This window comes from Somniosus microcephalus, unplaced genomic scaffold, assembly GCF_052327205.1.
Source record: "Somniosus microcephalus isolate GS21.2 unplaced genomic scaffold, FLI_Smic_1.0 unresolved_chr4, whole genome shotgun sequence".
Taxonomy (NCBI): Eukaryota; Metazoa; Chordata; class Chondrichthyes; order Squaliformes; family Somniosidae; genus Somniosus; species Somniosus microcephalus.
In genome coordinates, this window is record NW_028225182.1 from 37980877 (window position 1) to 38007655 (window position 26779).

Below are 26779 nucleotides of genomic sequence, written 5' to 3' on the forward strand. Positions count from 1 at the left end.
TCACAAGGCTGATACCTGGGATGGCAGGAATGACGTATGGAGGAGAGATTGGGTCGATTGGGCTTGTACTCGCTGGAGTTTAGAAGAATGAGAGGGGATCTCATTGAAACTTATAAAATTCTGGCAGGACTAGACAGACTAGATGCAGGAAGGATGTTCCCGATGGTCGGGGAGTCCAGAACCAGGGGTCACAGTCTAAGGATAAGGGGTAGGCCATTTAGGACAGAAATGAGGAATTTCTTCACCCAGAGAGTGGTGAACCTGTGGAATTCTCTACCACAGAAGGCAGTAGAGGCCAATTCATTAAATATATTCAAGAAGGAGTTGGATATATTTCTTAAGGCTAAAGGGATCAAGGGATATGGGGAGAAAGCAGGGACAGGGTACTGAATTTGGATGATCAGCCATGATCGCATTGAATGGCGGCGCAGGCTCGAGGGGCCGAATGGCCTACTCCTGCTCCTATCTTCTATGTTTCTATGAATTTCTTCACTCAGAGGGTGGTGAATCTTTGGAATTCTCTACTCCAGAGGGCTGTGGAGGCTCAGTCATTGAGTATATTCAAGGCTAAGATCAATAGATTTTTCGATACTAAGGGAATCAAGGGATATGGGGATAGGGTGGGAAAGTGATGTAGAAGATCAGCCATGATCCTATTGAATGGCGGAGCAGGCGAGAGGGGCCGAATGGCCGACTCCTGCTCCTATTTATGTCCTTATGATTCTATAATGGCGGAGCAGTCCCGAGAGGTTGAATGGTCTACTCCGGTGCCTAATGCTCCTGGCCCATCATCAGAAGATTGTCTCTTGAGCCGACTGATACTGCCCACTTCAACTTATTACACAACTATTCCCTGCATTGACCGGTGGTTAGAGGGAAGCGATGCTGAAATTTTAAACCGTTGCCCCTCGTACCTTATCCAGCTGTTCGATCATGATGTCTTTCTTCCGGTCAGCTGACACTGCCACGGCCAATTGCTGCTGGAGCTCCAAGATCTTGTTCTGCAGGGTCTGAATCTGCCTCTCACAGTGCTGAGATTAAACAGGGCAAAAAAAAACAACAATCAGAGCGCCGAGTCTCAACATTTATCTGAGGAAGGATGTTCTTGCCATGGAGGGAGTGCAGCTAAGATTCACCAGACTGATACCCGGGATGGCAGGAATGGCGTATGAAGAGAGATTGGGTCGATTAGGCTTATATTCGCTGGAGTTTAGAAGAATGAAAGGGGATCTCATTGAAACTTATAAAATTCTAACAGGACTAGACAGACTAGATGCAGGAAGGATGTTCCCGATGGCGGAGGAGTCCAGAACCAGGGGTCACAGTCTAAGGATAAGGGGTCAGCCATTTAGGACTGAGATGAGGAGGAATTTCTTCACCCAGAGAGTGGTGAACCTGTGGAATTCTCTGCCACACAAAGCAGTTGAGGCCAATTCATTCAATATATTCAAGGAGGAGTTAGATATATTTCTTAAGGCTAAGGGGATCAAGGGATATGGGGAGAAAGCAGGGACAGGGTACTGAATTTGGATGATCAGCCATGATCTCATTGAATGGTGGAACAGGCTCAAGGGGCCGAATGGCCTACTCCTGCTCCTATCTTCTGTGTTTCTATGTTTAATCCCTAGAGGAGCCACAAGACTGATTCCGAGCAACAGAGGGACAGAGTCATGATGACTAAGGGACTTCAGATGTATATGGCAGCAAGAAAGAGAGAAATCTGCATTTATACAATGCATTTCATGTCCTTGGTTGGGTATTCTGCGGCGAGTGTCTCATCTCCTGACTCCCGAAAGCCTTTCCACATCTACAAGGCCCAAGTCAGGAGTGTGATGGAATACTCTCCACTTGCCTGGATGAGTGCTGCTCCAACACTCAAGAAGCTCGACACCATCCAGGAAAAAACAGTCCACTTGATCGGCACCCCATCCACCACCTTAAACATTCACTCCCTCCACCACCGGCGCACCGTGGCTGCAGTGTGTACCATCTACAAGATGCACTGCAGCAACTCGCCAAGGCTTCTTCGACGACACCTCCCAAACCCGCGACCTCTTCCACCTAGAAGGACATGGGCAGCAGGTGCATGGGAACACCACCACCTCCAAGTCACACACCATCCAGACTTGGAAATATATCGGCCGTTCCTTCATCGTCGCTGGGTCAAAGTCCTGGAACTCCCTCCCCAACAGCACTGTGGGAGCACCTTCACCACATGGACTGCAGCGGTTCAAGGCGGCGGCTCACCACCACCTTCTCAAGGGCAATTAGAGATGGGCAGTAAATGCTGGCCTTGCCAGCGACGCCCACATACCAGGAACAAATTTTTTTTTTTTTTTTTTTTCAATAAAAAGTGCAGTTGCGGCAATCTGACCCATTTGACCCAAACTATCGTCAAGCGCACATCGCCATCAAGGTACGGCTGATATTTTACTGGCGTATCCCTGATTTCCATCGCTCCACCATTGGCAGCCGTGCCTTCAGCTGCCTGGGCCCTAAGCTCTGGAATTCCCTCCCTAAACCTCTCCGCCTTTCTTTCCTCCTTTAAGGCGCTCCTTAAAACCGGCCTCGTTGACCCAGCTTTTGGTCACCTGTCCCAATACAGGAAACTTTTTTTTTTTAAATCCGGGACCGACGTGGTGCCAGTTCATCAAAAATACCGGATAACCGAAAGCTATAGTAAAAGATACGGAGCCGAGAGCTCCGTATAAAGCAACAAACCCTGTTGCTTAGCAACAGGTTCAGAACAATGGCCAAAAGTTCCAAGCGTCTCTGTGGCTTAGCAACAGCTGCAGCCACACCCTTGCACAGCAACAGATGGAGGAAGGCAAGTAATAAAACTTACTTGAACCTACTCCTGAATTTTGCCGGTTAACCGAGATTTCCGGTTATTTAGGTGCCGGTAAATCGAAAGTTTCCTGTATTTCTTTACGTGGCTCAGTGTCAAATTTTTGTTTGATAAACGCTCCTGTGAAACGCTTTGGGACGTTTTACGATGTTAAAGGCGCGGCATAAATGCAAGCTGTTGTTGTTGTTGAGAATGAGAAGAGATGGCAGTGGAAAAGATGGGTTTGGGAGGAGGCTTTTGAGAAGCTGGAAGCGAGGTGGAAGGGTTGCTGTTGTTGCTGCGGGGCGCCATTCCTTACCTTTCTCCTCGTGCGCTCTTTATCGAGGGTGTCCTTCAGGATCTGATGCTCGTAGAGGGAGGATTCAGACGCCGGCCCTGCTCCCGTCCCAAGCCGCATGCGGGAATACCGAGGGAAGAGAACAGCTTCGTCGAATCCCAGGATGGGCACCGGCGGCGACACGGAAATCTCCTGGAACGGTTTAGCGCTGAAATGAGGAAAGCAGGTGGGTCAAGCCCGTTACTTCAAACCCGTCAAAGAGAGAGCTTGGATTAAGAAAACCCGAGTTATAAAAGATGAGCGTGGATCTCCTGTGGCGTGGCTCCTGGGTAATCTGGGGCCTGGAACACACATGCGATGTTCAGTGGGCTTGTCTCTTTAAAGCCACTGCTCACGCACCCAGCGGGGTAAATGGTCTAAACAGGTCCCCAGGTCAATTAGAGCTAATTATTGTTGATTACAGCTTCTCTTTTCTATGCCACATGCTCGTGCTCGCTAGGAATTAAGCGGAGACTGCCCAATTAATTTCGTACTGGGTCCTTACAGCCAGAGGGGCCTTAGCTTGGTGCTGTCAAACTGCACTCAATGGGTCGCACTCTCGACGCCGAGTCAGAAGGCTGTGGGTTCAAGTCCCATTCCACAGACTTGAGCACATAATCCAGGCTGACGTGTCCAGTGCCAGCACTGAGGGAGCGCCGCACTGTCGGAGGGGCAGCGCCGCACTGTCGGAGGGGCCGCGCCGCACTGTCGGAGGGGCCGCGCCGCACTGTCGGAGGGGCAGTACTGAGGGAGCGCCGCACTGTCGGAGGTGCCGTCTTTCGGATTGAGACATTAAACCGAGGCCCCATCTGCTCTCACAGGTGGACATAAAAGATCCCACGGCCACTATTTCGAAGAAGAGCGAGAGGCTTCTCCCCGGTGTCCTGCGGTTAATATTTATTCCTCGACCAATGTCACACTCATTGCTGTTTGTGGGACCTTGCTGCGCGCAAATTGGCTGCCGCATTTCCCACATTACAATCGCGACTACACTTCAAAAGTACTTCTTTGGGACATCCTGAACATAAGAAGTAGGGAGTCGGCCATTCATCCCCTCGAGCCTGCTCCGCCATTCAATAAGATCATGGCTGAAAATCGACCTCAACTCCACTTTCTGGCCCGATCCCCATATCCCTCGATTCCCCGAGAGTCCAAAAATCTATCGATCTCAGTCTTGAATATACTCAACGACCGAGCATCCACAGCCCTCTGGGGCAGAGATTTTCCAAATTCACAACCCCGAGTGAAGAAATTCCTCCTCATCTCAGTCTTAAATGGCCGACCCCTTATCCCGAGACTGTGCCCCCTGGTTCTAGACACTCCAGCCAGGGGGAAACAGTCTCTCAGCATCTACCCTGTCAATCCCCCTCAGAATCTTGTATGTTTCAATGAGATCACCTTCTAAAAGATTCTTCTAAACTCCAGAGAGTATCGGCCCATTCTACACAATCTCTCATCATAGGACAGCCCTCTCATCCCAGGAATCAATCTAGTGAACCTTCGTTGCATCGCCTCCAAGGCAAGTATATCCTTCCTTAGATAAGGAGACCATAACTGTGCCCAGTACTCCAGGCGTGGTCTCACCAAAGCCCTGTACAATTGTAGCAAGACTTCCTTACTCTTATACTCCAACCCCCTTGCGATAAAGTTGTGAAAGGCGCTGTAGAAATGACTGTAGGTCCCGCATCGGACTCATCAGTCACCCGAGAACTCATTTTTAACGTGGAAGCAAGTCATCCTCGGTTCCGAGGGACTGCCTGAGAGAAGAGAGAGAAATGCAAGTCCTTTCTTTCTTTGCAGCACCCAGTTCCCAGCTACCTTCTCATGGCCTCCCACGCCCCCCCCCCCCCCACCCCAAGTAAGGAAGCAGCAGGCCTTTTGTTCAGCTGATGGTCCAGCCCAAGTCAAGAACCCTCCACTGGAGGGAGGGTGGGCGTCACGGACGCAAACACTCATGGCCAAGAACACCGGGGCAGTCATTTGCAGCGTTCCAATGCCCCCCACAAGAATAAAAAGATGTTTATTTGCAAAGACTCTTCACCCACCTGAGCAAGGTGCTGGTGCAGTCGCTCTCGAACGAGTCATCGTCCCTTTGCTGCTCAGCTGCCTTCGGTTCCAATGTTGGAGAGACTGGACTGACAGCAGCGTCCCCTGCGGGAAGGGAACACAATTACACCCGCGTAGCCAGATGACGCCCGGGTTAAGTTGCGGAGGAGCGCCATTCAATTTCTCCGCTGCTCCTTTATCAGGGGCCACCGGAAGCCGGCGGGGAGGTGGGGCCTTTTATCTCCAGCCTCCACAAAGCTGTTCCTAACGCTACTGCCTTGTTTCCGCCACAGGGACACGGCTGGCCTCCACTGAGCGGGTCTCTGCCCAGACTGGAGGTTTGCCTGGATGCGACTGGATATATTTATGGGCAGTTAGAGGTACGTACAAGTCCCTCTCTCATGTGAGCACTACCAATGCCAATCCAAACACGCCAACAGTAGTTACCTATTCCCCACCCCCATCAAATTTCTTTCCACTCCTATCCAGAAGGCACTGACTCCTTGCTCGAACCGCTGCTGCCAGGCAGCCTCCGGGACCTCACCCAAGTACCGACTATTCAGGCGCGAGGATTGACAGTTCGGCCTTGGCGGGCTATGCCCCCACAGGAGGCACCCCAATCCTGTCTTAGCGCGATGTCTACCCGCGCTTTCTAGTAAGGGGTCGCCGGCTAGCGTTCAGGAGAGAGGTTTGTTCCCCCACCGCCTCCCTCCCTAACCTTCGGGGTGCTGAGCTGAATTCATAGAAGCATAGAAGATAGGAGCAGGAGTAGGCCATTCGGCCCCTCGGCCCCTCGAGCCTGTTCCGCCATTTAATGAGATCATGGCTGATCATCCAAATTCAGTACCCTGTCCCTGCCTTCTCCCCATATCCCTTGATCCCTTTAGCCTTAAGAAATATATCCAACTCCTTCTTGAATATATTTAATGACTTGGCCTCCACTGCCTTCTGTGGTAGAGAATTCCACAGGTTCACCACTCTCTGGGTGAAGAAATTCCTCCTCATCTCAGTCCTAAATGGCTTACCCCTTATCCTTAGACTGTGACCCCTGGTTCTGGACTCCCCCGCCATCGGGAACATCCTCCCTGCATCTAGTCTGTCTAGTCCTGTTAGAATTTTATAAGTTTCAATGAGATCCCCTCTCATTTTTCTAAACTCCAGTGAATATAAGCCCAATCTCTCCAATATCTCCTCATAAGTCATGCCTGCCATCCCAGGTATCAGTCTGGTGAATCTTCGCTGCACTCCCTCCATGGCAAGAACATCCTTCCTCAGCTAAGGCGACCAAAACTGCACACAATACTCAAGGTGTGGTCTCACCAAGGCCCTGTACAACTGTAGCAAGACATCCTTGTTCTTGTACTCAAACCCTCTCGCTATGAAGGCCAACATACCATTTGCCTTCTTAACCGCCTGCTGCACCTGCATGCTTACCTTCAGCGACTGGTGCACAAGGACACCCAGGTCTCGTTGCACGTCCCCTTCTCCCAATCTACTGCCGTTCAGATAATAATCTGCCTTCCTGTTTTTGCCACCAAAGTGGATAACCTCGCATTTATCCACATTATATACTGCATCTGCCATGCTTCTGCCCCATCACCCAACCTGTCCAAATCATACTGGAGTTTCTCGGCATCCTCCTCACAGCACACACGCCCACCCAGCTTTGTGTCGTCTGCAAACTTGGAGATGTTACGTCTAGTTCCCTAGCTGAGATGAGCAAACTCAGCCATTGGTTGAACCTGGGACGGGATAGGCGAGCTCAGCCACTCACTGCACAAACTCGCCGGACCCATCACGGGAGGAACGCAACAGGCACAAACTAACAGGGGCGAAAGTACTCTCGCGCCGCGGCATTTACCCCGTGCTTGCCCTCCCTCTACGGACCAGCCTGCGAGGTGCAGCTGGATACTCACGGTAGGCGAGATCCCGAGAGAGCATCAACATGTTCTGAAGGTGGGACCGCACCAACTCCATCTCCGAGATGTGCCTGGATCCAACCTGCATGGGGACAAGGGAGAAGGGTGAGCAGAGAGAGAGAGTTAGACTCGCACTCCCTTTCCAAGGTAGTGTACTGGGCTAGTAACCCGAGGGCCTGATCTAATCATCCAGAGATTGCCAGTTCAAATCCCCTCCTGGCAGTTTGAGAATCTGAATTCAGTTTCATAAAATCTGGAAATGAAAAGCTGGCGTCAGTAAAAAGTAAAGCAGTCGGATTGTCGTAAAAGCTCAACTGGTTCACTGATGTCCTACAGGGAAGGAAACCTGCCACCCTTACCCGCTCTGGGCCTGCACGTGACTCCAGTCCCCACACCAACGTGCTCGACTCTCAACTGCCTTCTGAAGTGACCGAGCAAGGCCGCTCTGTTGTACGGGTCAACTAGGGATGGGCAGTAAATGCCGGCCTTGCCAGCGACGCCCTTGTCCCGAGAGCGAATGAAAAGCGTTGCTGGACAAGAGCAGAAAGATCCCAATGCTCCCCCCCCCGCAAGTGCGGGAGCAGATTGTCCTTCGCGTTGCGGTAGTACACGCGGTTATTTACACTGCTGTCCGCCTGCAAGTGCCGTTGACAGAACCCAAGTTCCACACGGCGCACAGGTTGCAACGAGTCGAGAGCAGGGAGTCCGAGCGAGCGGACTACCTGCGTGGGAGACCGTCGGCAAGCGACACAACGAAAGAATGACGTCCGAATTCAACGGTGTCGCTGGCACAAGGGAGCCGAGAGGTGAGTATTTGTGGCAAGTTTCTTTTTTGATCTGTTTTCAGTATATTTCTAAGTAGTTCATAGCCTATTGACATAATAAAACTCACTGCGCACTTGGTTTGAGCGTAAAGCAAGGCTTTAATCAACTTGTTTCAGAACATGGAGGTCTAGTTGTACTTCACTAGTTCCTAGTCTTACAAAATGTCCCTGGAAAGCTGGGGCCGACGTCCGAGTATTTATACTCCTTGGACGGCGCCACCAGCTGGCCATCCAGCGTTATTTCACGAGTAGTTTCTTGATGAATGATGAGATTTATAACACCTATCTAATAGAGGGAAGTGCTGATTGGTGGGTAAGCTGTTGCTTGTTAAGTTTATTTCTGCTAAATTACCTCCATAGTCTGGTAAATAGAGGCATGGCAGGGCAGCTCAATCCCATGGAGTGCACATCCTGTGCCACCCGGGAAGTCCTGGACGCTTCTTGCGGCCTGGACGACCACGTACGCAGGAGGTGTCGCCAACTGCAGCAACTCGAGCTCCGGGTTTCGGAGCTTGAGCGGCAGCTGGAGTCACTACAGTGTAACCGCGAGGCTGAGAAATACTTGGAAAGCACGTTTCTAGAAGTGGTCACCCCGCAGCCTCAGCATGCGCAGGCAGAGAGGGAATGGGTGACCACCAGACAGAGAAGGAGGATCAGGCAGGTAGGGCAGGGATCCCCAGAGTGCATCTCGCTCGCTAACCAGTTCACAGTTCTGGAAACTGGTGGGGGTGATGGCTCCTCTGGGGAGAGCAGCCAGAGCCAAGGCCACGGCAGCTCGGGTGGCTCAGCTGCACAGGAGGGGAAGGAAGAAGAGTGGAAGAGCAATAGTGATTGGTTAGGGGAACACAGTCGTTTCTGTGGACACAGACGTGACTCCAGGATGCTTATGTTGCCTCCCTGGTGCCAGGGTCAAGAATGTCACTGAGCGGCTGCAGGACACAGAGGGGAGAGTGATCAGCCAGAAGTCGTTGTCCATATCGGTACCAACGACATAGGCAGAAAGAGGGATGAGTTCCTGCAAGCAGACTATAGGAAGCTAGGAAAGAGATTTTATCATGGGGGATTTTAACTTTCATTTTGACTGGACTAATCAAATTGGGCATGGCAGCATTGAGGAAGAGTTCATAGAGTGTATTAGGGACGGGTTCCTTCAGCAGTATGTAACTGAACCAACCAGGGGGCAGGCAATCTTAGATCTGGTCCTGTGTAATTAGACAGGATTAATAAAAAATGTCCGAGTAAAGGATCCCCTTGGAATGAGTGACCATAATATGGTTGAATTCCAAATTCAGTTTGAGGGGGAGAGAGTTGGATCTCAAACCAGCGTACTGAGCTTAAATAAAGGAGACTATGAAGGTATGAGAGTAGAATTGACTAAAGTGGACTGGGAAAACAGATTAAAGTGTAAGACGGTACAAGAGCAGTGGTCTACATTCAAGGAGATATTTCACATCTTTCAAGATAAATATATTCCACTGAGGAAAAAGGGGAGTAAAAGAAAAGACAGCCATCCGTGGCTTAGTAAAGTAATAAAGGACAGTATCCGACTGAAAACAAGGGCATATAAAGTAGCCAAATCTAGTGGGAGGATAGAAGATTGGGAAGCATTTAAAAGCCAGCAAACAATAACTAAAAGATTAATTAAGAAAGGGAAGATAGATTATGAAAGTAAACCAGCAAAAAATATAAAAACAGATAGCAAGAGTTTCTACAGCTATATAAAAAGACAAAGGGTGGCTAAAGTGAACGTTGGTCCCTTAGAGGATGGGACCGGGAAACTAGTGGTGGGGAACATGGAGATGGCAAAGACGCTAAACAAATATTTTGTATCAGTCTTTACAGTAGAGGACACTAAAAATATCCCAACACTGGACAAACAGGGGGCAATTGGGGGGGGGGGGGGGGGGAGGAGCTAAACATGATTAAAATCACTAAGGAGATGGTACTCAGTAAAAATAATGGGACTTAAGGCGGATAAACCCCCCGGACCTGATGGCCTACATCCTAGGGTCTTGAGAGAAGTGGCGGTAGGGATTGTGGATGCATTGGTGATCATTTTCCAGAACTCCCTGGACTCAGGAAAGGTCCCGGCAGATTGGAAAACTGCTAATGTAACACCCTTACTTAAGAAGGGAAGTAGACAAAAAGCTGGAAACTATAGACCAGTTAGCCTAATATCTGTGGTTGGCAAAATGTTGGAGTCCATTATTAAGGATACAGTAACAGGGCATTTGGATAAACATAATTTAATAGGACAGAGTCAGCATGGTTTTACAAAGGGGAAGTCATGTTTGACAAATTTGCTCAAATTCTTTGAGGATGTAACATACAGGGTAGATAAAGGGGAACCAGTGGATGTAGTGTATTTGGACTTCCAAAGGCATTTGACAAGGTTCCACACAAAAGATTACTGATCAAGATAAAAAAATCACGGGATTGGGGGTAATATACTGGCATGGGTGGAAGATTGGCTATCTAACAGAAAACAAATAGTTGGGATAAATGGTTCGTTCTCGGGCTGGCAATCAGTAACTAGTGGTGTTCCGCAGGGGTCAGTGCTGGGACCCCAACTCTTTACAATCTATATTAACGATTTGGAGGAAGGGACCAAGTGCAACATATCCAAGTTTGCCAACGATACAAAGATGGGAGGGAAAGCAGTGAGTGAGGAGGACATAAAAAACCTGCAAAAGGACATAGACAGGCTAAGTGAGTGGGCAGAGATTTGGCAGATGCAATATAATGTTGGAAAGTGTGAGGTTATGCACTTTGGCAGAAAAAAATCAAAGAGCAAGTTATTATCTAAATGGAGAGAAACTGCAAAGTGCTACAGTACAAAGGGATCTGGGGGTCCTGGTGCATGAAACACAAAAAGTTAGTACGCAGGTGCAGCAGGTGATCAGGAAGGCCAATGGAATCTTGGCTTTTATTGCAAGGGGGATGGAGTATAAAAACAGGGAAGTCTTGCTGCAGTTATACAGGGTATTAGTGAGGCCACACCTGGAATACTGCGTGGAGTTTTGGTTTCCATATTTAAGAAAAGATATACTTGCTCTCGAGGCGGTTCAGAGAAGGTTCACTCGGTTGATTCCAGAGATGAGGGGGTTGACGTATGAGGAAAGGTTGAGTAGGTTGGGCCTCTACTCATTGGAGTTCAGAAGAATGAGAGGCGATCTTATCGAAACATATAAGATTGTGAGGGGGCTTGATCGGGTGGATGCGGTGAGGATGTTTCCACTGATGGGTGAGATTAGAACTAGGGGGCATAATCTTAGAATAAGGGGCTGCCCTTTCAAAACTGAGATGAGGAGAAACTTCTTCACTCAGAGGGTAGTAAATCTATGGAATTTGCTACCCCAGAGAGCTGTGGAAGCTGCAACATTAAATAAATTTAAAATGGAGATAGACATTTTCCTAGCAGATAAGGGAATTAGGGGTTACGGGGAGAGGGCAGGGAAGTGGAGGTGAGTCTAGGTTCAGATCAGCCATGATCCTATTGAATGGCAGAGCAGGCCCGAGGGGCCGTATGGCCTACTCCTGCTCCTATTTCTTATGTTCTTATGTTCTTAAAAAGCAGGACCTCAAAAGGTAGTAATCTCCGGATTACTCCCGGTGCCACGTGCTAGTGAGTACAGGAATAGGAGGATAGAACAGATGAATGCGTGGCTGGAGAGATGGTGCAGGAGGGAGGGCTTTTGATTCCTGAGGTATTGGGACCGTTTCTGGGGAAGGTGGGACCTGTACAAGCCGGACGGATTACACCTCAACAGTGCAGCGACCAATATTCTCGCGGGTAGGTTTGCTCGTGCTGTTGGGGAGGGTTTAAACTAGCTTGGCAGGGGGATGGGCACCAGCATATAGGAGTAGAAAAGAGGAATAAAGTGCATAAAAGAGTGTGTGTGTTGGATAGTACTAGAGAAGATATTACTAGAGGCAGAAGTGGTACCATATTAGATAGGAGCAGACTAAGACTGACTACGAAAAATTCAAAAATGGGTTTAGAATGCATGTACGTAAACACACAAAGTGTGGTGAATAAGGTTGGTGAGCTAGAAGCACAATTAGCCGTGTGGCAATATGATGTTGTGGCAATAACGGAAACGTGGCTTAAAAACGGTGAGGACTGGGCACTTAATATTCAAGGGTACATGGTGTTCAGAAAAGATAGGGAAGGAACAAAGGGAGGTGGGGTGGCAGTGCAGTTTAAGGAAGATTGTAATGTTGGAAAGGGAGGATTGCTCTACAGAGAGCTGGCACGGACTCGATAAACCGAATGGCCTCCTTCTGTGCCGTTATGACTCTTTGACCCAATGTGGGCAAATGCCCGAGTGCAGCATTTTCACTGCAGTCGGGGTCTTTCTATGCAAGGTTGCACCGAATCGCGTTACACCCACGTCACGGGCCGCCGCGCCGCATCAAATCACTCGTCCCACTTGTGTCTACACATTTGGGGATCCCTAAACCTTGGATCTTACGCGGCTGAAACTAAGCTCTCTCGGATAAGGTACGTAGAATTTACAGCACAGAAACAGGCCATTCGGTCCATACTCTCCACACGAGCCTCCTCCCAACCTATCAGCATAACCTTCTATTCCTTTCTCCCTCATGCGTTTATCTAGCTTCCCCTTAAAGGCATCTATACCATTCACCTCAACCAGTCCCTGTGGTAACATAGAAACATAGAAGATAGGAGGAGTAGGCCATTCGGCCCCTCGAGCCTGCTCCGCATTCAATGAGATCATGGCTGATCATCCAAATTCAGTACCCTGCTTTCTCCCCATACCCATTGATCCCTCTAGCCTTAAGAAATATATCCAACTCCTTCTTGAATATATTTAATGAGTTGGCCTCAACTGCCCTGTGTGGCAGAGAATTCCACAGGTTCACCACTCTCTGGGTGAAGAAATTCCTCCTCATCTCTGTCCTAAATGGCTTACCCTTATCCTTAGACTATGACCCCTGGTTCTGGACTCCCCGGCCATCGGGAACATCCTTCCTGCATCTAGATCTAGTCTGTCTAGTCCTGTTAGAATTTTATAAGTTTCAATGAGATCCCCTCTCATTCTTCTAAACTCTAGTGAATATAAGCCCAATCGACCCAATCTCTCCTCATACGTCGTTCCTGCCATCCCAGGTATCAGCCTGGTGAATCTTCGCTGCACTCCTTCCATGGCAAGAACATCCTTCCTCAGATAAGGCGACCAAAACTGCACACAATACTCAAGGTGTGGTCTCACCAAGGCCCTGTAAAACTGCAGCAAGACATCCTTGCTCCTGTACTCGAATCCTCTCGCTATGAAGGCCAACATACCATTTGCCTGTGTGGCAAGTGGCTGTGTCCCCACAGGAGAGCGTGTGCACTCCACAGTGGGCAAGCAACGGTAGTTTAGTCTGGAGACTCATAGGGATGGGTTTCTGTGCCATATTGGGTGATGAGCAAAGACTGTCCATCAGCTACTGGAGGAACTCCAATATTACCTTGGCCCCACTGCTGGCTTCCACCCTTTGGGACAGTCTCTGGCTCATCTCCACAGCAAGCTCTTCCAGATCAGGGGGCGCCATTGGCCCAGCCGAACGTGCCTCCTTGGTGGAATGGGTCGATCTTGAACGATGAGAGGCGGCGATTTCTGAGGCGGACAGCCTCGCGAGACTCCTGCCGTTGGCCGCCAGTTTGGTCCCGAGCCCTGGCGCGTGATCGGGCGACTGGACGCGGGGCCGAGGCTCGGGGCATCCGGCGCCGGACCTGTTGCCGCGGACTGACTGCAGGCCGGGGACGTGCGTGCACTCCGCCACCTCTTTGGGGTCAGAGGTCGTGGTCCGTTTCAAGGAGGAGCAGCCCGGGCAGGAATTCTTCTTCGCCTGGCGCCCCCAGGCGGCACGTTCGTCCGAGGGTTCCTGGCGCGCGCCGGGCGGGAACTGGGCGCCGCCCTCGCCCACCGGGGAGGCGGGGCGCTGGTCGAACGGCCGCAGCTCGGGGGCGGAGGAACGGTCAGCCCCCAGCTCGCGGCTGCTCTGCAGCGACGCGTACAGCTTGGCCGTGACCACCTCGGACGAGGCGGTCAGGGTGGCGTAAGGGCTCGTGGGCAGGGAGCGGGCAGCGGCGAAGCGGCAGGAGCCGGGCACGGCCGTGGCCCGGGCAGGGCGCGGGCTGGCGGGGGCAGAGTTGGGTGCGGATGCGGGCAAGGGCTCGACGTCGCTCATCAGCTCCTCGGGTCGGATCGGGGTGTCCATCGCCCGGCAGCGACCGGTGGGAGCCAAGCAGAAATCTCGCCGCAGCAAAAGGCGTCGTCACACTCTCAACCTGTCGACAAAAACAAATTTGAAGTTATTAGAAAATAGGTTAATGACGAATATTGCACCGATAGAAATATAACAAAACTTAACCCAATACACTGCGGTGTGGTGAGAAACACTCTTGTACTCAAAGTGACTCACAGTGTAGGACTCCACACTGTTGGTACAATATAGGACTACAGAAACCAAAGCCCACGTTAAAGCAGGAGTGCTCCAACCAGCTCTTCTGGTGTGTACCACAGGGCCCGCGGGCTACTTATAGAAACATAGTAAAATAGGAGCAGGAGTCGGCCATTCGGCCCTTCGAGCCTGCTCCGCCATTCAATATGATCGTGGCTGATCCTCTATCTCAATACCATATTCTCGCTCTCTCCCCATACCCCTTGATGCCTATTTTATCTAGAAATCTATCTCCTTCTTAAATATAATGAGTGACTTGGCCTCCACAGCCTTCTGTGGTAGAGAATTCCACAGGTTCACCACCCTCTTGAGTGAAGACATTTCTCCTCATCTCAGTCCTAAATGTCCTACCCCGTATCCTGAGACTGTGACCCCTCGTTCTAGACCCCCCAGCCAGGGGAAACATCCTCCCTGCATCCAGTCTGTCTAGCCCTGTCAGAATTTTATATGTTTCAATGAGATCCCGTCTCATTCTTCTAAACTCTAGTGAATACAGGCCTAGTCGACCCAATCTCTCCTCATACGACAGTCCTGCCATCCCAGGAATCAGTCTGGTGAACCTTCACTGCACTCCCTCTATGGCAAGTATATCCTTTCTTAGGTAAGGAGACCAAAACTGCACACAGTACTCCAGGTGTGGTCTCACCAAGGCCCTGTGTAACTGTAGTAAGACATCCTTGCTCCTGTACTCAAATCCTCTTGCAATGAAGGACAACATACCATTTGCCTTCCTAACTGCTTGCTGCACCTGCATGTTTGCTTTCAATGACTGGTGTACAAGGACACCCAGGTCCCTTTGTACATCAACAGTTCCCAATCTATCACCATTTAAATAATACTCTGATAAAGTTACTTAATCTCATTAATTTGCAGACATCTCACGCTGCCTTTGTTACCTCCAGTCTCGACTATTCCAACGCTCCCCTGGCTAGCCTCTCGCCTTTCACCCTCCGTTAACTTGAGCTCATCCAAAACTCGGCCGCCTCGTGTCCTAACTTGCGCCGAGTCCCGTTGGCCCAGCACCCCCGCCCCCCCCCCCCCCCTGTGCTCGTTAACCTGAGCGTGCGTGCAGAACATCAGCCATACATTCCCAGCTCTCACTCTTTGCTCTGGTATGCACCCACCACCGCCCCACCAGCCCCCTCCCTCCCTCCCCGCCAGCAACCCCCTCTCCTGCAGCATCAGCACTCGAGGAACAGCACCTCATCTCCCTCTGTTCAGCCAGCGCCTCCTCGACATCATCTTCAGCTACCTCCCCTGACTCTTGTCCCAACTCCTGCTCACACTCCAGCGCCCCCCCTGATGAAGCGCTTTGGGATATTTTACTAGATTTAATCTTACGTTAACACGAGTGGGGGAAAAAAAAAAGAGACTGCATTCTGGATAAACAGCATTGCCTCTGCAAAGATATCTCTTTAAAAAACTTAAATAACAACAGAAAATGCTGGAAGCACTCAGCAGGTCAGACAGCCTCCGTGGAGAGAGAAACAGAGTTAACGTTTCCGGTCTGGGACCCTTCATCAGAACTGGAAAAGGTTAGAGCTGTAACAGGTTTTCAGTCGGTGCCGAGGCAGGAAGGAACTGAAGGAACAGTCTGTGCTGGGGTAGGAGGAAGGAGAGATTAAATGTTGCGAATGGGGATGACAGAATCCTCAACAGCCTGAAAAATGGAGGCAGGAGTTATCGTCTGAAATTGTGGAACTCAATGTTGGTCTGAAATTGTTCAACTCAATTCTCTTGTTCCGCGGAAGCTCGAGGAACAGCACCTCATCTTCCGATTAGGCACTTTACAGCCTTCCGGACTCAAAATCGAGTTCAACAATTTCAGATCATAACCTTGGCCCCTATTATATAGTTAGATATTTTCTATCCACACCTTTGGTTTGTGCCTTTTTCTCTCTCCCACATGGCAACTGTCTCTCATTCTGCCAGCGCATTTCACACTTCATCTAGAGCCATCTTTTGTCTCTTTACCTGTCCTATTACCATCTCGTCTCGCCTTGATTATCTCTTAATGTCTCTTCACCTCTGACCTCCCCTTTGTTCTTTCATCCCCTCCCCCATTTCCCAGCCCCCAAACTGGCCTTTTTGTTCTAGTTCTGACGAAGGGTCTTCGACCCGAAACGTTAACTCTGTTTCTCTCTCCACGGATGTTGCCCTGGCCTGCTGAGTTTATCCAGCATTTTCTGTTGCTATTTCTCTTAAAAACATTGTTCATTTCAAAGTGCTCGAAACTGTTTCAGCCAGCCACTGCTCGGTGATTCACACTTCATATTTGGTTTGTACCTCAGCCCGATATTCAAGATCGTGAGCACAAATATTCTCTGCGTAATTCTCCACAGATCGCAATTACTTTTGGCAATTTTGCAAACTCCCTGCAGGTTTCACAGGGTAGACGAGCTCAGATAAGCGCAGTCTTGACATTAGAGCGACGCGCACTCTCACTACCCCATTTCTAGGTTTTAAAACTGCTATTCAGTGGCAAGACACCTTAGCGCAACATCACGATGAGGGAGTTACGGGTTGAGTGCGCAGACAGCACTTCCCCGTCAGCACAATGCAGTCGAAGCCACGCAGAGCAGGATAGGCCATTCCTGGGGCGTTTCCCCTGCCATTTCCACCACCGCCCCCCCCCCCAACACCGAAGACGCAGCCTCCTTGCTGGGGCTCCACAAACAGCGGTCACCCCGTGCATAGCCCAGAGCGGTTATTGTTCACTCGCGAGCGCAGCCGGCGACTGTTGGTGCGATATTCAACCGCAGGCAGCATCACAGGCAAGCCCAACCTCGACCGGGTGTCTGCAAGCCCACCCACTATCCGACTGGGGCGGGGGAGGGGGGGGGGGGTACAGCACAGCAATCAGACCTCAGGCGACCTCATCACCCCATTCCCCCAACCTCTTGCTCCTTCCCATATCACCCCCTTCCTTCCCCCAGCCTCCTCCCCCTCCCTAACATCCTCTTCCCCTCACCTCCTTCCCCAACCTCACTCCACTTCACCCCATTCTCTTTCTCTCCACCTTGCCCATCTCGCCCCCAACCAACCCCTCTCACACCACTCGTACCGCCAGCCAACCCATCCTGCCCCAAACCCCATCTTACCCCTAACCGATCTTAACCCTACCCCTACCCTGAACCCACCTCACCTCTACCCCCAACCAATCTTACCCCTAGCCCTCCACACACACACACTCAGTCTGTCTCACTCTCTCTCTCCCAGTCTCTCACACCCCGAGGTGAGTCTCTCTCTCACACACTCTCTCCCACTCACTCCCTCCCTCAGTCTCTCTCTCCCCCTCCCTCAGTCTCTCTCTCTCTCTCTCCCCCTCCCTCAGTCTCTCTCTCTCTCCCCCTCCCTCAGTCTCTCTCTCTCTCCCCCTCCCTCAGTCTCTCTCTCTCTCTCCCCCTCCCTCAGTCTCTCTCTCTCCCTCCCTCAGTCACTCTCCCTGCCTCCCTCAGTCTCTCTCCCTGCCTCAGTCTCTCTCCCTCCCTCAGTCTCTCTCTCTCTCTCTCTCCCTCAGTCAGTCCCTCAGTCTCTCTCTCTCTCTCTCTCTCTCTCTCTCCCCTCAGTCTCTCTCTCTCTCCCTCCCTCCCTCAGTCTCTCCCTCCCTCCCTAAGACACTAAGAATATCCCAACACTGGACAAACAGGGGGCTATGGGGGGGGGGGGGGGGGAGCTAAACACGATCAAAATCACTAAGGAAGTGGTACTCGGTAAAATAATGGGACTCAAGGCGGATAAATCACCTGGACCGGATGGCTTGCATCCTAGGGTCTTGAGGGAAGTGGCGGTAGGGATTGTGGATGCATTGGTAATAATTTTCCAAAACTCCCTAGACTCGGCAATGGTCCCAGCAGACTGGAAAACTGCTAATGTAACACCCTTATTTAAAAAGGGCAGTAGGCAGAAGGCTGGAAACTATAGACCGGTTAGCCTAACATCTGTGGTAGGTAAAATTTTGGAGTCCATTATTAAGGAGACAGTAACAGGACATTTGGATAATCATAATTTAATAGGACAAAGTCAGCGTGGTTTTATGAAGGGGAAGTCATGTTTGACAAATTTGCTGGAGTTCTTTGAGGAAGTAACCTATAGGGTGGATAAAGGGGAACCAGTGGACGTAGTGTATTTAGACTTCCAAAAGGCATTTGACAAGGTGCCACACAAAAGATTATTGCTTAAGATAAAAAATCACAGGATTGGGGGTAATATTCTGGCATGGATAGAGGATTGGCTATCTAACAGAAGGCAGAGAGTTGGGATAAATGGTTCGTTCTCAGACTGGCAATCAGTAACTAGTGGTGTTCCTCAGGGGTCAGTGCTGGGTCCCCAACTCTTTACAATCTATATTAACGATTTGGAGGAGGGGACCGAGTGTAACATATCAAAGTTTGCAGATGATACTAAGATGGGAGGGAAAGTAGTGAGGAGGACATAAAAAACCTGCAAGGGGACATAGACAGGCTAAGTAAGTGGGCAGAGACTTGGCAGATGGAATACAATACTGGAAAGTGTGAGGTTATGCACTTTGGCAGGAAAAATCGTAGAGCAAGTTATTATCTTAATGGCAAGAAACTGGAAAGTACTGAAGTACAAAGGGATCTGGGGGTCCTGGTGCACGAAACTCAAAAGGTTAGTATGCAGGTGCAGCAAGTGATTAAGAAGGCCAATGGAATGTTGGCTTTCATTGCTAGGGGGATAGAATATAAAAATAGGGAGGTATTGCTTCAGCTGTACAAGGTATTGGTGAGACCGCACCTGGAATACTGCGTACAGTTTTGGTGTCCATACTTAAGAAAGGACATACTTGCTCTCGAGTCAGTACAAAGAAGGTTCACTCGGATAATCCCGGGGATATGGGGATGGACATATGAGGAGAGGTTGAGTAGATTGGGACTCTACTCATTGGAGTTCAGAAGAATGAGAGGCGATCTTATTGAAAAATATAAGATTGTGAAGGGGTTGGATCGGGTGGATGCGGGGAGGATGTTCCCGATGATGGGTGAAACTAGAACTAGGGGGCATAGTCTTAGAATGAGGGGCTGCTCTTTCAAAACTGAGATGAGGAGGAACTACTTCACTCAGAGGGTGGTAGGTCCACGGAATATGCTGCCCCAAAAAGCTGTAGAAGCTACATCATTACATAAATTTAAAACAGAAATAGACAGTTTCCTAGAAGTAAAGGGAATTAAGGGTTACGGGGAGCGGGCAGGAATTTGGGCATGAGTCTAGATTCGGATCGGTCATGGCCCTGTGGGTAGCGGAGCGGGCCCAGGGGCCGTGTAGCCTGATTCTGCTCCTATTTCGTGTGTCTAATTCTGTTAGATTCAGGAGATGGTTCTGTGATAGTGGATTGGCGGTTAGGATCAGATCAGCCATGATCGTATTGAATGGCGGAGCAGGCTCGAGGGGCTGATTGGCCTACTCCTGCTCCTATTTCTTATGTTCTCCCTCAGTCTCTCGCTCTCCCTCCCTCAGTCTCTCGCTCCCTCCGTCTCTCGCTCCCTCCGTCTCTCTCTCCTTCCGTCTCTCTCTCTCCCTCCGTCTCTCTCTCTCCGTCTCTCTCTCCGTCTCTCTCTCTCTCCCTCCGTCTCTCCCTCCGTCCCTCTCTCTCTCTCTCTCCCTCCGTCCCTCTCTCTCTCTCTCTCTCTGTCCCTCCCTCCGTCCCTCTCGCTCTCTCTGTCCCTCTCTCTCTCTCACCCCCTCCCTCTCTCCCTCCCTCCGTCTCTCTCCCTCAGTCTCTCTCTCTCTCCCTCAGTCTCTCTCTCTCTCCCTCCCTCAGTCTCTCTCTCTCCCTCCCTCAGTCTCTCTCTCTCCCTCCCTCAGTCTCTCTCTCTCCCTCCCTCAGTCTCTCTCTCCCTCCCTCAGTCTCCTCCGTCTCTCTCTCTCTCTCTCCCTCCGTCTCTCTCTCTCCCTCCCTCCGTGTCTCTCTCTCCCTCCCTCCGTCTCTCTCTCCCTCCCTCCGTCTCTCTCTCCCTCCCTCCGTCTCTCTCTCCCTCCCTCCGTCTCTCTCTCCCTCCCTCCCTCCCTCCGTCTCTCTCTCTCTCTCCCTCCGTCTCTCTCTCTCTCTCCCTCCCTCCGTCTCTCTCCCTCCCTCCCTCCGTCTCTCTCTCTCCCTCCGTCTCTCTCTCTCCCTCCCTCTCTCCCTCCCTCCGTCTCTCTCTCTCCCTCCCTCCGTCTCTCTCTCCTCCTCCGCTCTCTCTCCCTCCGTCTCTCTCTCCCTCCGTCTCTCTCTCTCCCTCCGTCTCTCTCTCTCCCTCCGTCTCTCTCTCTCTCCCTCCGTCTCTCCCTCCGTCCCTCTCTCTCTCTCTCTCCCTCCGTCCCTCTCTCTCTCTCTCTCTGTCCCTCCCTCCGTCCCTCTCTCTCTCTCTGTCCCTCTCTCTCTCTCACCCCCTCCCTCTCTCCCTCTCCCCCTCCCTCCGTCTCTCTCCCTCAGTCTCTCTCTCTCTCCCTCAGTCTCTCTCTCTCCCTCCCTCAGTCTCTCTCTCCCTCCCTCAGTCTCCCTCCGTCTCTCTCTCTCTCTCTCCCTCCGTCTCTCTCTCTCCCTCCCTCCGTGTCTCTCTCTCCCTCCCTCCGTCTCTCTCTCCCTCCCTCCGTCTCTCTCTCCCTCCCTCCGTCTCTCTCTCTCCCTCCCTCCGTGTCTCTCTCTCCCTCCCTCCGTCTCTCTCTCCCTCCCTCCGTCTCTCTCTCCCTCCCTCCGTCTCTCTCTCCCTCCCTCCGTCTCTCTCTCTCTCTCTCTCCCTCCCTCCGTCTCTCTCTCTCTCTCCCTCCCTCCGTCTCTCTCCCTCCCTCCCTCCGTCTCTCTCTCTCCCTCCGTCTCTCTCTCCCTCCCTCTCTCCCTCCCTCCGTCTCTCTCTCTCCCTCCCTCCGTCTCTCTCTCTCCCTCCCTCCGTCTCTCTCTCTCCCTCCCTCCGTCTCTCTCTCTCCCTCCCTCCGTCTCTCTCTCTCCCTCCCTCCGTCTCTCTCTCTCCCTCCCTCCGTCTCTCTCTCTCCCTCCCTCCGTCTCTCTCTCTCTCTCCCTCCCTCCGTCTCTCTCTCTCCCTCCCTCCCTCTCTCTCTCCCTCCCTCCGTCTCTCTCTCCCTCCCTCCGTCTCTCTCTCTCTCCCTCCCTCCGTCTCTCTCTCTCTCCCTCCCTCCGTCTCTCTCTCTCCCTCCCTCCGTCTCTCTCTCTCTCTCCCTCCCTCCGTCTCTCTCTCTCTCTCCCTCCCTCCGTCTCTCTCTCTCTCCCTCCCTCCGTCTCTCTCTCTCTCCCTCCCTCCGTCTCTCTCTCTCTCCCTCCCTCCGTCTCTCTCTCTCTCTCCCTCCCTCCGTCTCTCTCTCTCTCCCTCCCTCCGTCTCTCTCTCTCTCCCTCCCTCCGTCTCTCTCTCTCTCCCTCCCTCCGTCTCTCTCTCTCCCTCCGTCTCTCTCTCTCTCTCCCTCCGTCTCTCTCTCTCCCTCCGTCTCTCTCTCTCTCCCTCCCTCCGTCTCTCTCTCTCTCCCTCCCTCCGTCTCTCTCTCTCTCCCTCCCGCCGTCTCTCTCTCTCTCCCTCCCTCCGTCTCTCTCTCTCTCTCCCTCCGTCTCTCTCTCTCCCTCCGTCTCTCTCTCTCTCCCTCCCTCCGTCTCTCTCTCTCTCCCTCCGTCTCTCTCTCCCTCCCTCCGTCTCTCTCTCTCTCCCTCCGTCTCTCTCTCTCTCCCTCCCTCCGTCTCTCTCTCCCTCCCTCCCTCCGTCTCTCTCTCCCTCCCTCCGTCTCTCTCCCTCCCTCCCTCCCTCCGTCTCTCTCTCTCCCTCCGTCTCTCTCTCTCTCCCTCCCTCCGTCTCTCTCTCTCCGTCTCTCTCTCCCTCCCTCTCTCTCTCCCTCCCTCCCTCTCTCTCTCCCTCCGTCTCTCTCCCTCCCTCCGTCTCTCTCCCTCCCTCCGTCCGTCTCTCTCCCTCCCCCTCCCTCCCTCCGTCTCTCTCCCTCCCCCTCCCTCAGTCTCTCTCTCTCCCTCCCTCAGTCTCTCTCTCGTCTCTCCCCCAGTCTGTCTCACTCTCTCTCTCTCCCCCAGTCTGTCTCACACTCTCCTCTCTCTCTCCCCCAGTCTGTCTCACTCTCTCTCTCCCCCAGTCTGTCTCTCTCTCTCTCCCCCAGTCTGTCTCACTCTCTCTCCCCCAGTCTGTCTCACACTCTCTCTCTCTCCCCCCGTCTGTCTCACTCTCTCCCAGTCTGTCTCACACTCTCCCTCTCTCTCCCCCAGTCTGTCTCACATTCTCTCTCTCTCCCCCAGTCTGTCTCACACTCTCCCTCTCTCTCTCTCTCCCCCAGTCTGTCTCACTCTCTCTCCCCCAGTCTGTCTCACTCTCTCTCTCTCCCAGTCTGTCTCACACTCTCTCTCACACTCTCTCTCTCTCTCCCCCCAGTCTCTCTCTCTCTCTCCCCCCCAGTCAGTCTCTCTCTCTCTCTCCCCCAGTCAGTCTCTCTCTCTCTCTCCCCCAGTCAGTCTCTCTCCCCCCCAGTCAGTCTCTCTCTCTCCCTCCCCCAGTCTGTCTCACTCTCTCTCTCCCAGTCTGTCTCACACTCTCTCTCTCTCCCAGTCTGTCTCACACTCTCTCTCTCTCCCCCCCAGTCAGTCTCTCTCTCTCTCTCTCCCCCAGTCAGTCTCTCTCTCTCTCTCCCCCAGTCAGTCTCTCTCTCTCTCTCTCTCCCCAGTCAGTCTCTCTCTCTCCCCAGTCAGTCTCTCTCTCTCTCTCTCCCCCAGTCAGTCTCTCTCTCTCTCCCCCAGTCAGTCTCTCTCTCTCTCTCTCCCCCAGTCAGTCTCTCTCTCTCTCTCTCTCTCTCTCTCCCCCAGTCAGTCTCTCTCTCTCTCTCTCTCTCCCCCCAGTCAGTCTCTCTCTCTCTCCCCCCCAGTCAGTCTCTCTCTCCCCCCCAGTCAGTCTCTCTCTCTCTCTCTCCCCCCCAGTCAGTCTCTCTCTCTCTCCCCCGTCAGTCTCTCTCTCTCTCTCTCTCTCTCTCTCCCCCCAGTCAGTCTCTCTCTCTCTCTCCCCCAGTCAGTCTCTCTCTCTCTCCCCCCCAGTCAGTCTCTCTCTCACTCTCCCCCCCAGTCAGTCTCTCTCTCTCTCTCTCCCCCCCAGTCAGTCTCTCTCTCTCTCTCTCTCCCCCCCAGTCAGTCTCTCTCTCTCTCTCTCCCCCCAGTCAGTCTCTCTCTCTCTCTCTCTCTCTCCCCCCCAGTCAGTCTCTCTCTCTCTCTCTCTCCCCTCCAGTCAGTCTCTCTCTCTCTCTCTCCCAGTCTCTCTCTCTCTCTCTCTCCCCCAGTCTCTCTCTCTCTCTCTCCCCCAGTCTCTCTCTCTCTCTCTCCCCCAGTCAGTCTCTCTCTCTCTCTCTCTCTCCCCCCAGTCAGTCTCTCTCTCTCTCTCTCTCCCCGTCAGTCTCTCTCTCTCTCCCCCAGTCAGTCTCTCTCTCTCTCTCCCCCAGTCAGTCTCTCTCTCTCTCTCTTCCCAGTCAGTCTCTCTCTCTCTCTCCCCCAGTCAGTCTCTCTCTCTCTCTCTCTCCCCCAGTCAGTCTCTCTCTCTCCCTCCCCCAGTCAGTCTCTCTCCCCGTCAGTCTCTCTCTCTCTCACCCCCAGTCAGTCTCTCTCTCTCTCTCCCCCAGTCAGTCTCTCTCTCTCTCTCCCCCAGTCAGTCTCTCTCTCTCTCTCTCCCAGTCAGTCTCTCTCTCTCTCTCTCCCCCCAGTCAGTCTCTCTCTCTCTCTCTCTCCCCCAGTCAGTCTCTCTCTCTCTCTGTCAGTCTCTCTCTCTCTCTCTCCCCCAGTCAGTCTCTCTCTCTCTCTCTCCCCCCCAGTCAGTCTCTCTCTCTCTCTCTCCCCCCCAGTCAGTCTCTCTCTCTCTCTCTTCCCCAGTCAGTCTCTCTCTCTCTCTCCCCCAGTCAGTCTCTCTCTCTCTCTCTCTCTCTCTCCCCCAGTCAGTCTCTCTCTCTCTCTCCCCCAGTCAGTCTCTCTCTCTCTCTCTCCCCCAGTCAGTCTCTCTCTCTCTCTCTCTCGCCCAGTCAGTCTCTCTCTCTCTCTCCCCCAGTCAGTCTCTCTCTCTCTCTCCCCCAGTCAGTCTCTCTCTCTCTCTCTCTCTCCCCCAGTCAGTCTCTCTCTCTCTCCCCGTCAGTCTCTCTCTCTCTCTCTCCCCCCCAGTCAGTCTCTCTCTCTCTCTCTCCCCCCCAGTCAGTCTCTCTCTCTCTCTCTCTCTCTCCCCCCAGTCAGTCTCTCTCTCTCTCTCTCTCTCCCCCAGTCAGTCTCTCTCTCTCTCTCTCCCCCAGTCAGTCTCTCTCTCTCTCTCCCCAGTCAGTCTCTCTCTCTCTCTCTCCCCGTCAGTCTCTCTCTCTCTCTCTCTCTCTCTCCCCAGTCAGTCTCTCTCTCTCTCTCTCTCTCCCCCCGTCAGTCTCTCTCTCTCTCTCTCCCGTCAGTCTCTCTCTCTCTCTCTCCCCCAGTCAGTCTCTCTCTCTCCCCCAGTCAGTCTCTCTCTCTCTCTCTCCAGTCAGTCTCTCTCTCTCTCTCTCCCCCAGTCAGTCTCTCTCTCTCTCTCTCTCCCCAGTCAGTCTCTCTCTCTCTCTGTCAGTCTCTCTCTCTCTCTCTCCCCAGTCAGTCTCTCTCTCTCTCTCTCCCCCCCAGTCAGTCTCTCTCTCTCTCTCTCCCCCCAGTCAGTCTCTCTCTCTCTCTCTTCCCCCAGTCAGTCTCTCTCTCTCTCTCCCCCAGTCAGTCTCTCTCTCTCTCTCTCTCTCTCTCCCCCAGTCAGTCTCTCTCTCTCTCTCCCCAGTCAGTCTCTCTCTCTCTCCCCCAGTCAGTCTCTCTCTCCCCCAGTCAGTCTCTCTCTCTCTCTCTCTCGCCCCAGTCAGTCTCTCTCTCTCTCTCCCCCAGTCAGTCTCTCTCTCTCTCTCCCCCAGTCAGTCTCTCTCTCTCTCTCTCTCCCCCAGTCAGTCTCTCTCTCTCTCCCCGTCAGTCTCTCTCTCTCTCTCTCCCCCCCAGTCAGTCTCTCTCTCTCTCTCTCCCCCCCCAGTCAGTCTCTCTCTCTCTCTCTCTCTCTCCCCCCAGTCAGTCTCTCTCTCTCTCTCTCTCTCCCCCAGTCAGTCTCTCTCTCTCTCTCTCCCCCAGTCAGTCTCTCTCTCTCTCTCCCCAGTCAGTCTCTCTCTCTCTCTCTCCCCGTCAGTCTCTCTCTCTCTCTCTCCCCGTCAGTCTCTCTCTCTCTCTCTCTCTCTCTCCCCAGTCAGTCTCTCTCTCTCTCTCTCTCTCCCCCGTCAGTCTCTCTCTCTCTCTCTCCCCCAGTCAGTCTCTCTCTCTCCCCCAGTCAGTCTCACACTCTCTCTCTCTCTCTCCCCAGTCTGTCTCACACTCTCTCTCTCTCTCTCCGTCTCACACTCTCTCTCTCTCTCCCCCCTCAGTCTCTCTCTCTCCCCTCAGTCTCTCTCTCCCCCTCAGTCTCTCTCTCCCTCAGTCTCTCTCTCTCTTCTCTCTCTCTCCCCCTCAGTCTCTCTCTCTCTCCCCCTCAGTCTCTCTCTCTCTCCCCCCTCAGTCTCTCTCTCTCTCCCCCCTCAGTCTCTCTCTCTCTCCCCCCTCAGTCTCTCTCTCTCTCCCCCTCAGTCTCTCTCTCTCTCTCCCCCTCAGTCTCTCTCTCTCTCCCCTCAGTCTCTCTCTCTCTCCCCTCAGTCTCTCTCTCTCTCCCCCTCAGTCTCTCTCTCTCTCCCCCTCAGTCTCTCTCTCTCTCCCCCTCAGTCTCTCCTCTCTCTCCCCCCTCAGTCTCTCTCTCTCTCCCCCTCAGTCTCTCTCTCTCTCCCCCTCAGTCTCTCTCTCTCTCTCCCCCTCAGTCTCTCTCTCTCTCTCCCCCTCAGTCTCTCTCTCTCTCCCCCTCAGTCTCTCTCTCTCTCCCCCTCAGTCTCTCTCTCTCTCCCCCTCAGTCTCTCTCTCTCTCCCCCTCAGTCTCTCTCTCTCTCTCTCTCTCCCCCTCAGTCTCTCTCTCTCTCCCCCTCAGTCTCTCTCTCTCTCCCCCTCAGTCTCTCTCTCTCTCCCCTCAGTCTCTCTCTCTCTCCCCCTCAGTCTCTCTCTCTCTCCCCCTCAGTCTCTCTCTCTCTCCCCCTCAGTCTCTCTCTCTCTCCCCCTCAGTCTCTCTCTCTCTCCCCCTCAGTCTCTCTCTCTCTCCCCCTCAGTCTCTCTCTCTCTCCCCCTCAGTCTCTCTCTCTCTCCCCCTCAGTCTCTCTCTCTCTCCCCTCAGTCTCTCTCTCTCTCCCCCTCAGTCTCTCTCTCATCCCCCTCAGTCTCTCTCTCTCTCCCCCTCAGTCTCTCTCTCTCATCCCCCCTCAGTCTCTCTCTCTCTCCCCCTCAGTCTCTCTCTCTCTCCCCCTCAGTCTCTCTCTCTC

General features: G+C 52.6%; 1 protein-coding gene across 2 annotated transcripts in view; it reads right to left on the reverse strand.

The window, feature by feature from the left end:
- Positions 1–14363, reverse strand: part of LOC147090572 (uncharacterized) — a 51535-nt gene extending 37172 nt beyond the window's left edge. For both annotated transcript variants that reach the window (XM_085977315.1, XM_085977314.1), the window contains exons 1-5: positions 13432–14363; positions 7127–7211; positions 5210–5315; positions 3147–3333; positions 915–1031 (exon numbers count right to left, since the gene is read on the reverse strand). In XM_085977315.1, the coding sequence (XP_085833441.1) occupies positions 915–1031; positions 3147–3333; positions 5210–5315; positions 7127–7211; positions 13432–14184 (1248 nt within the window). In that variant the 5' untranslated portion in view covers positions 14185–14363. The remainder of the gene's footprint in view (positions 1–914; positions 1032–3146; positions 3334–5209; positions 5316–7126; positions 7212–13431) is intronic.
- Positions 14364–26779: the final 12416 nt, after the last annotated feature.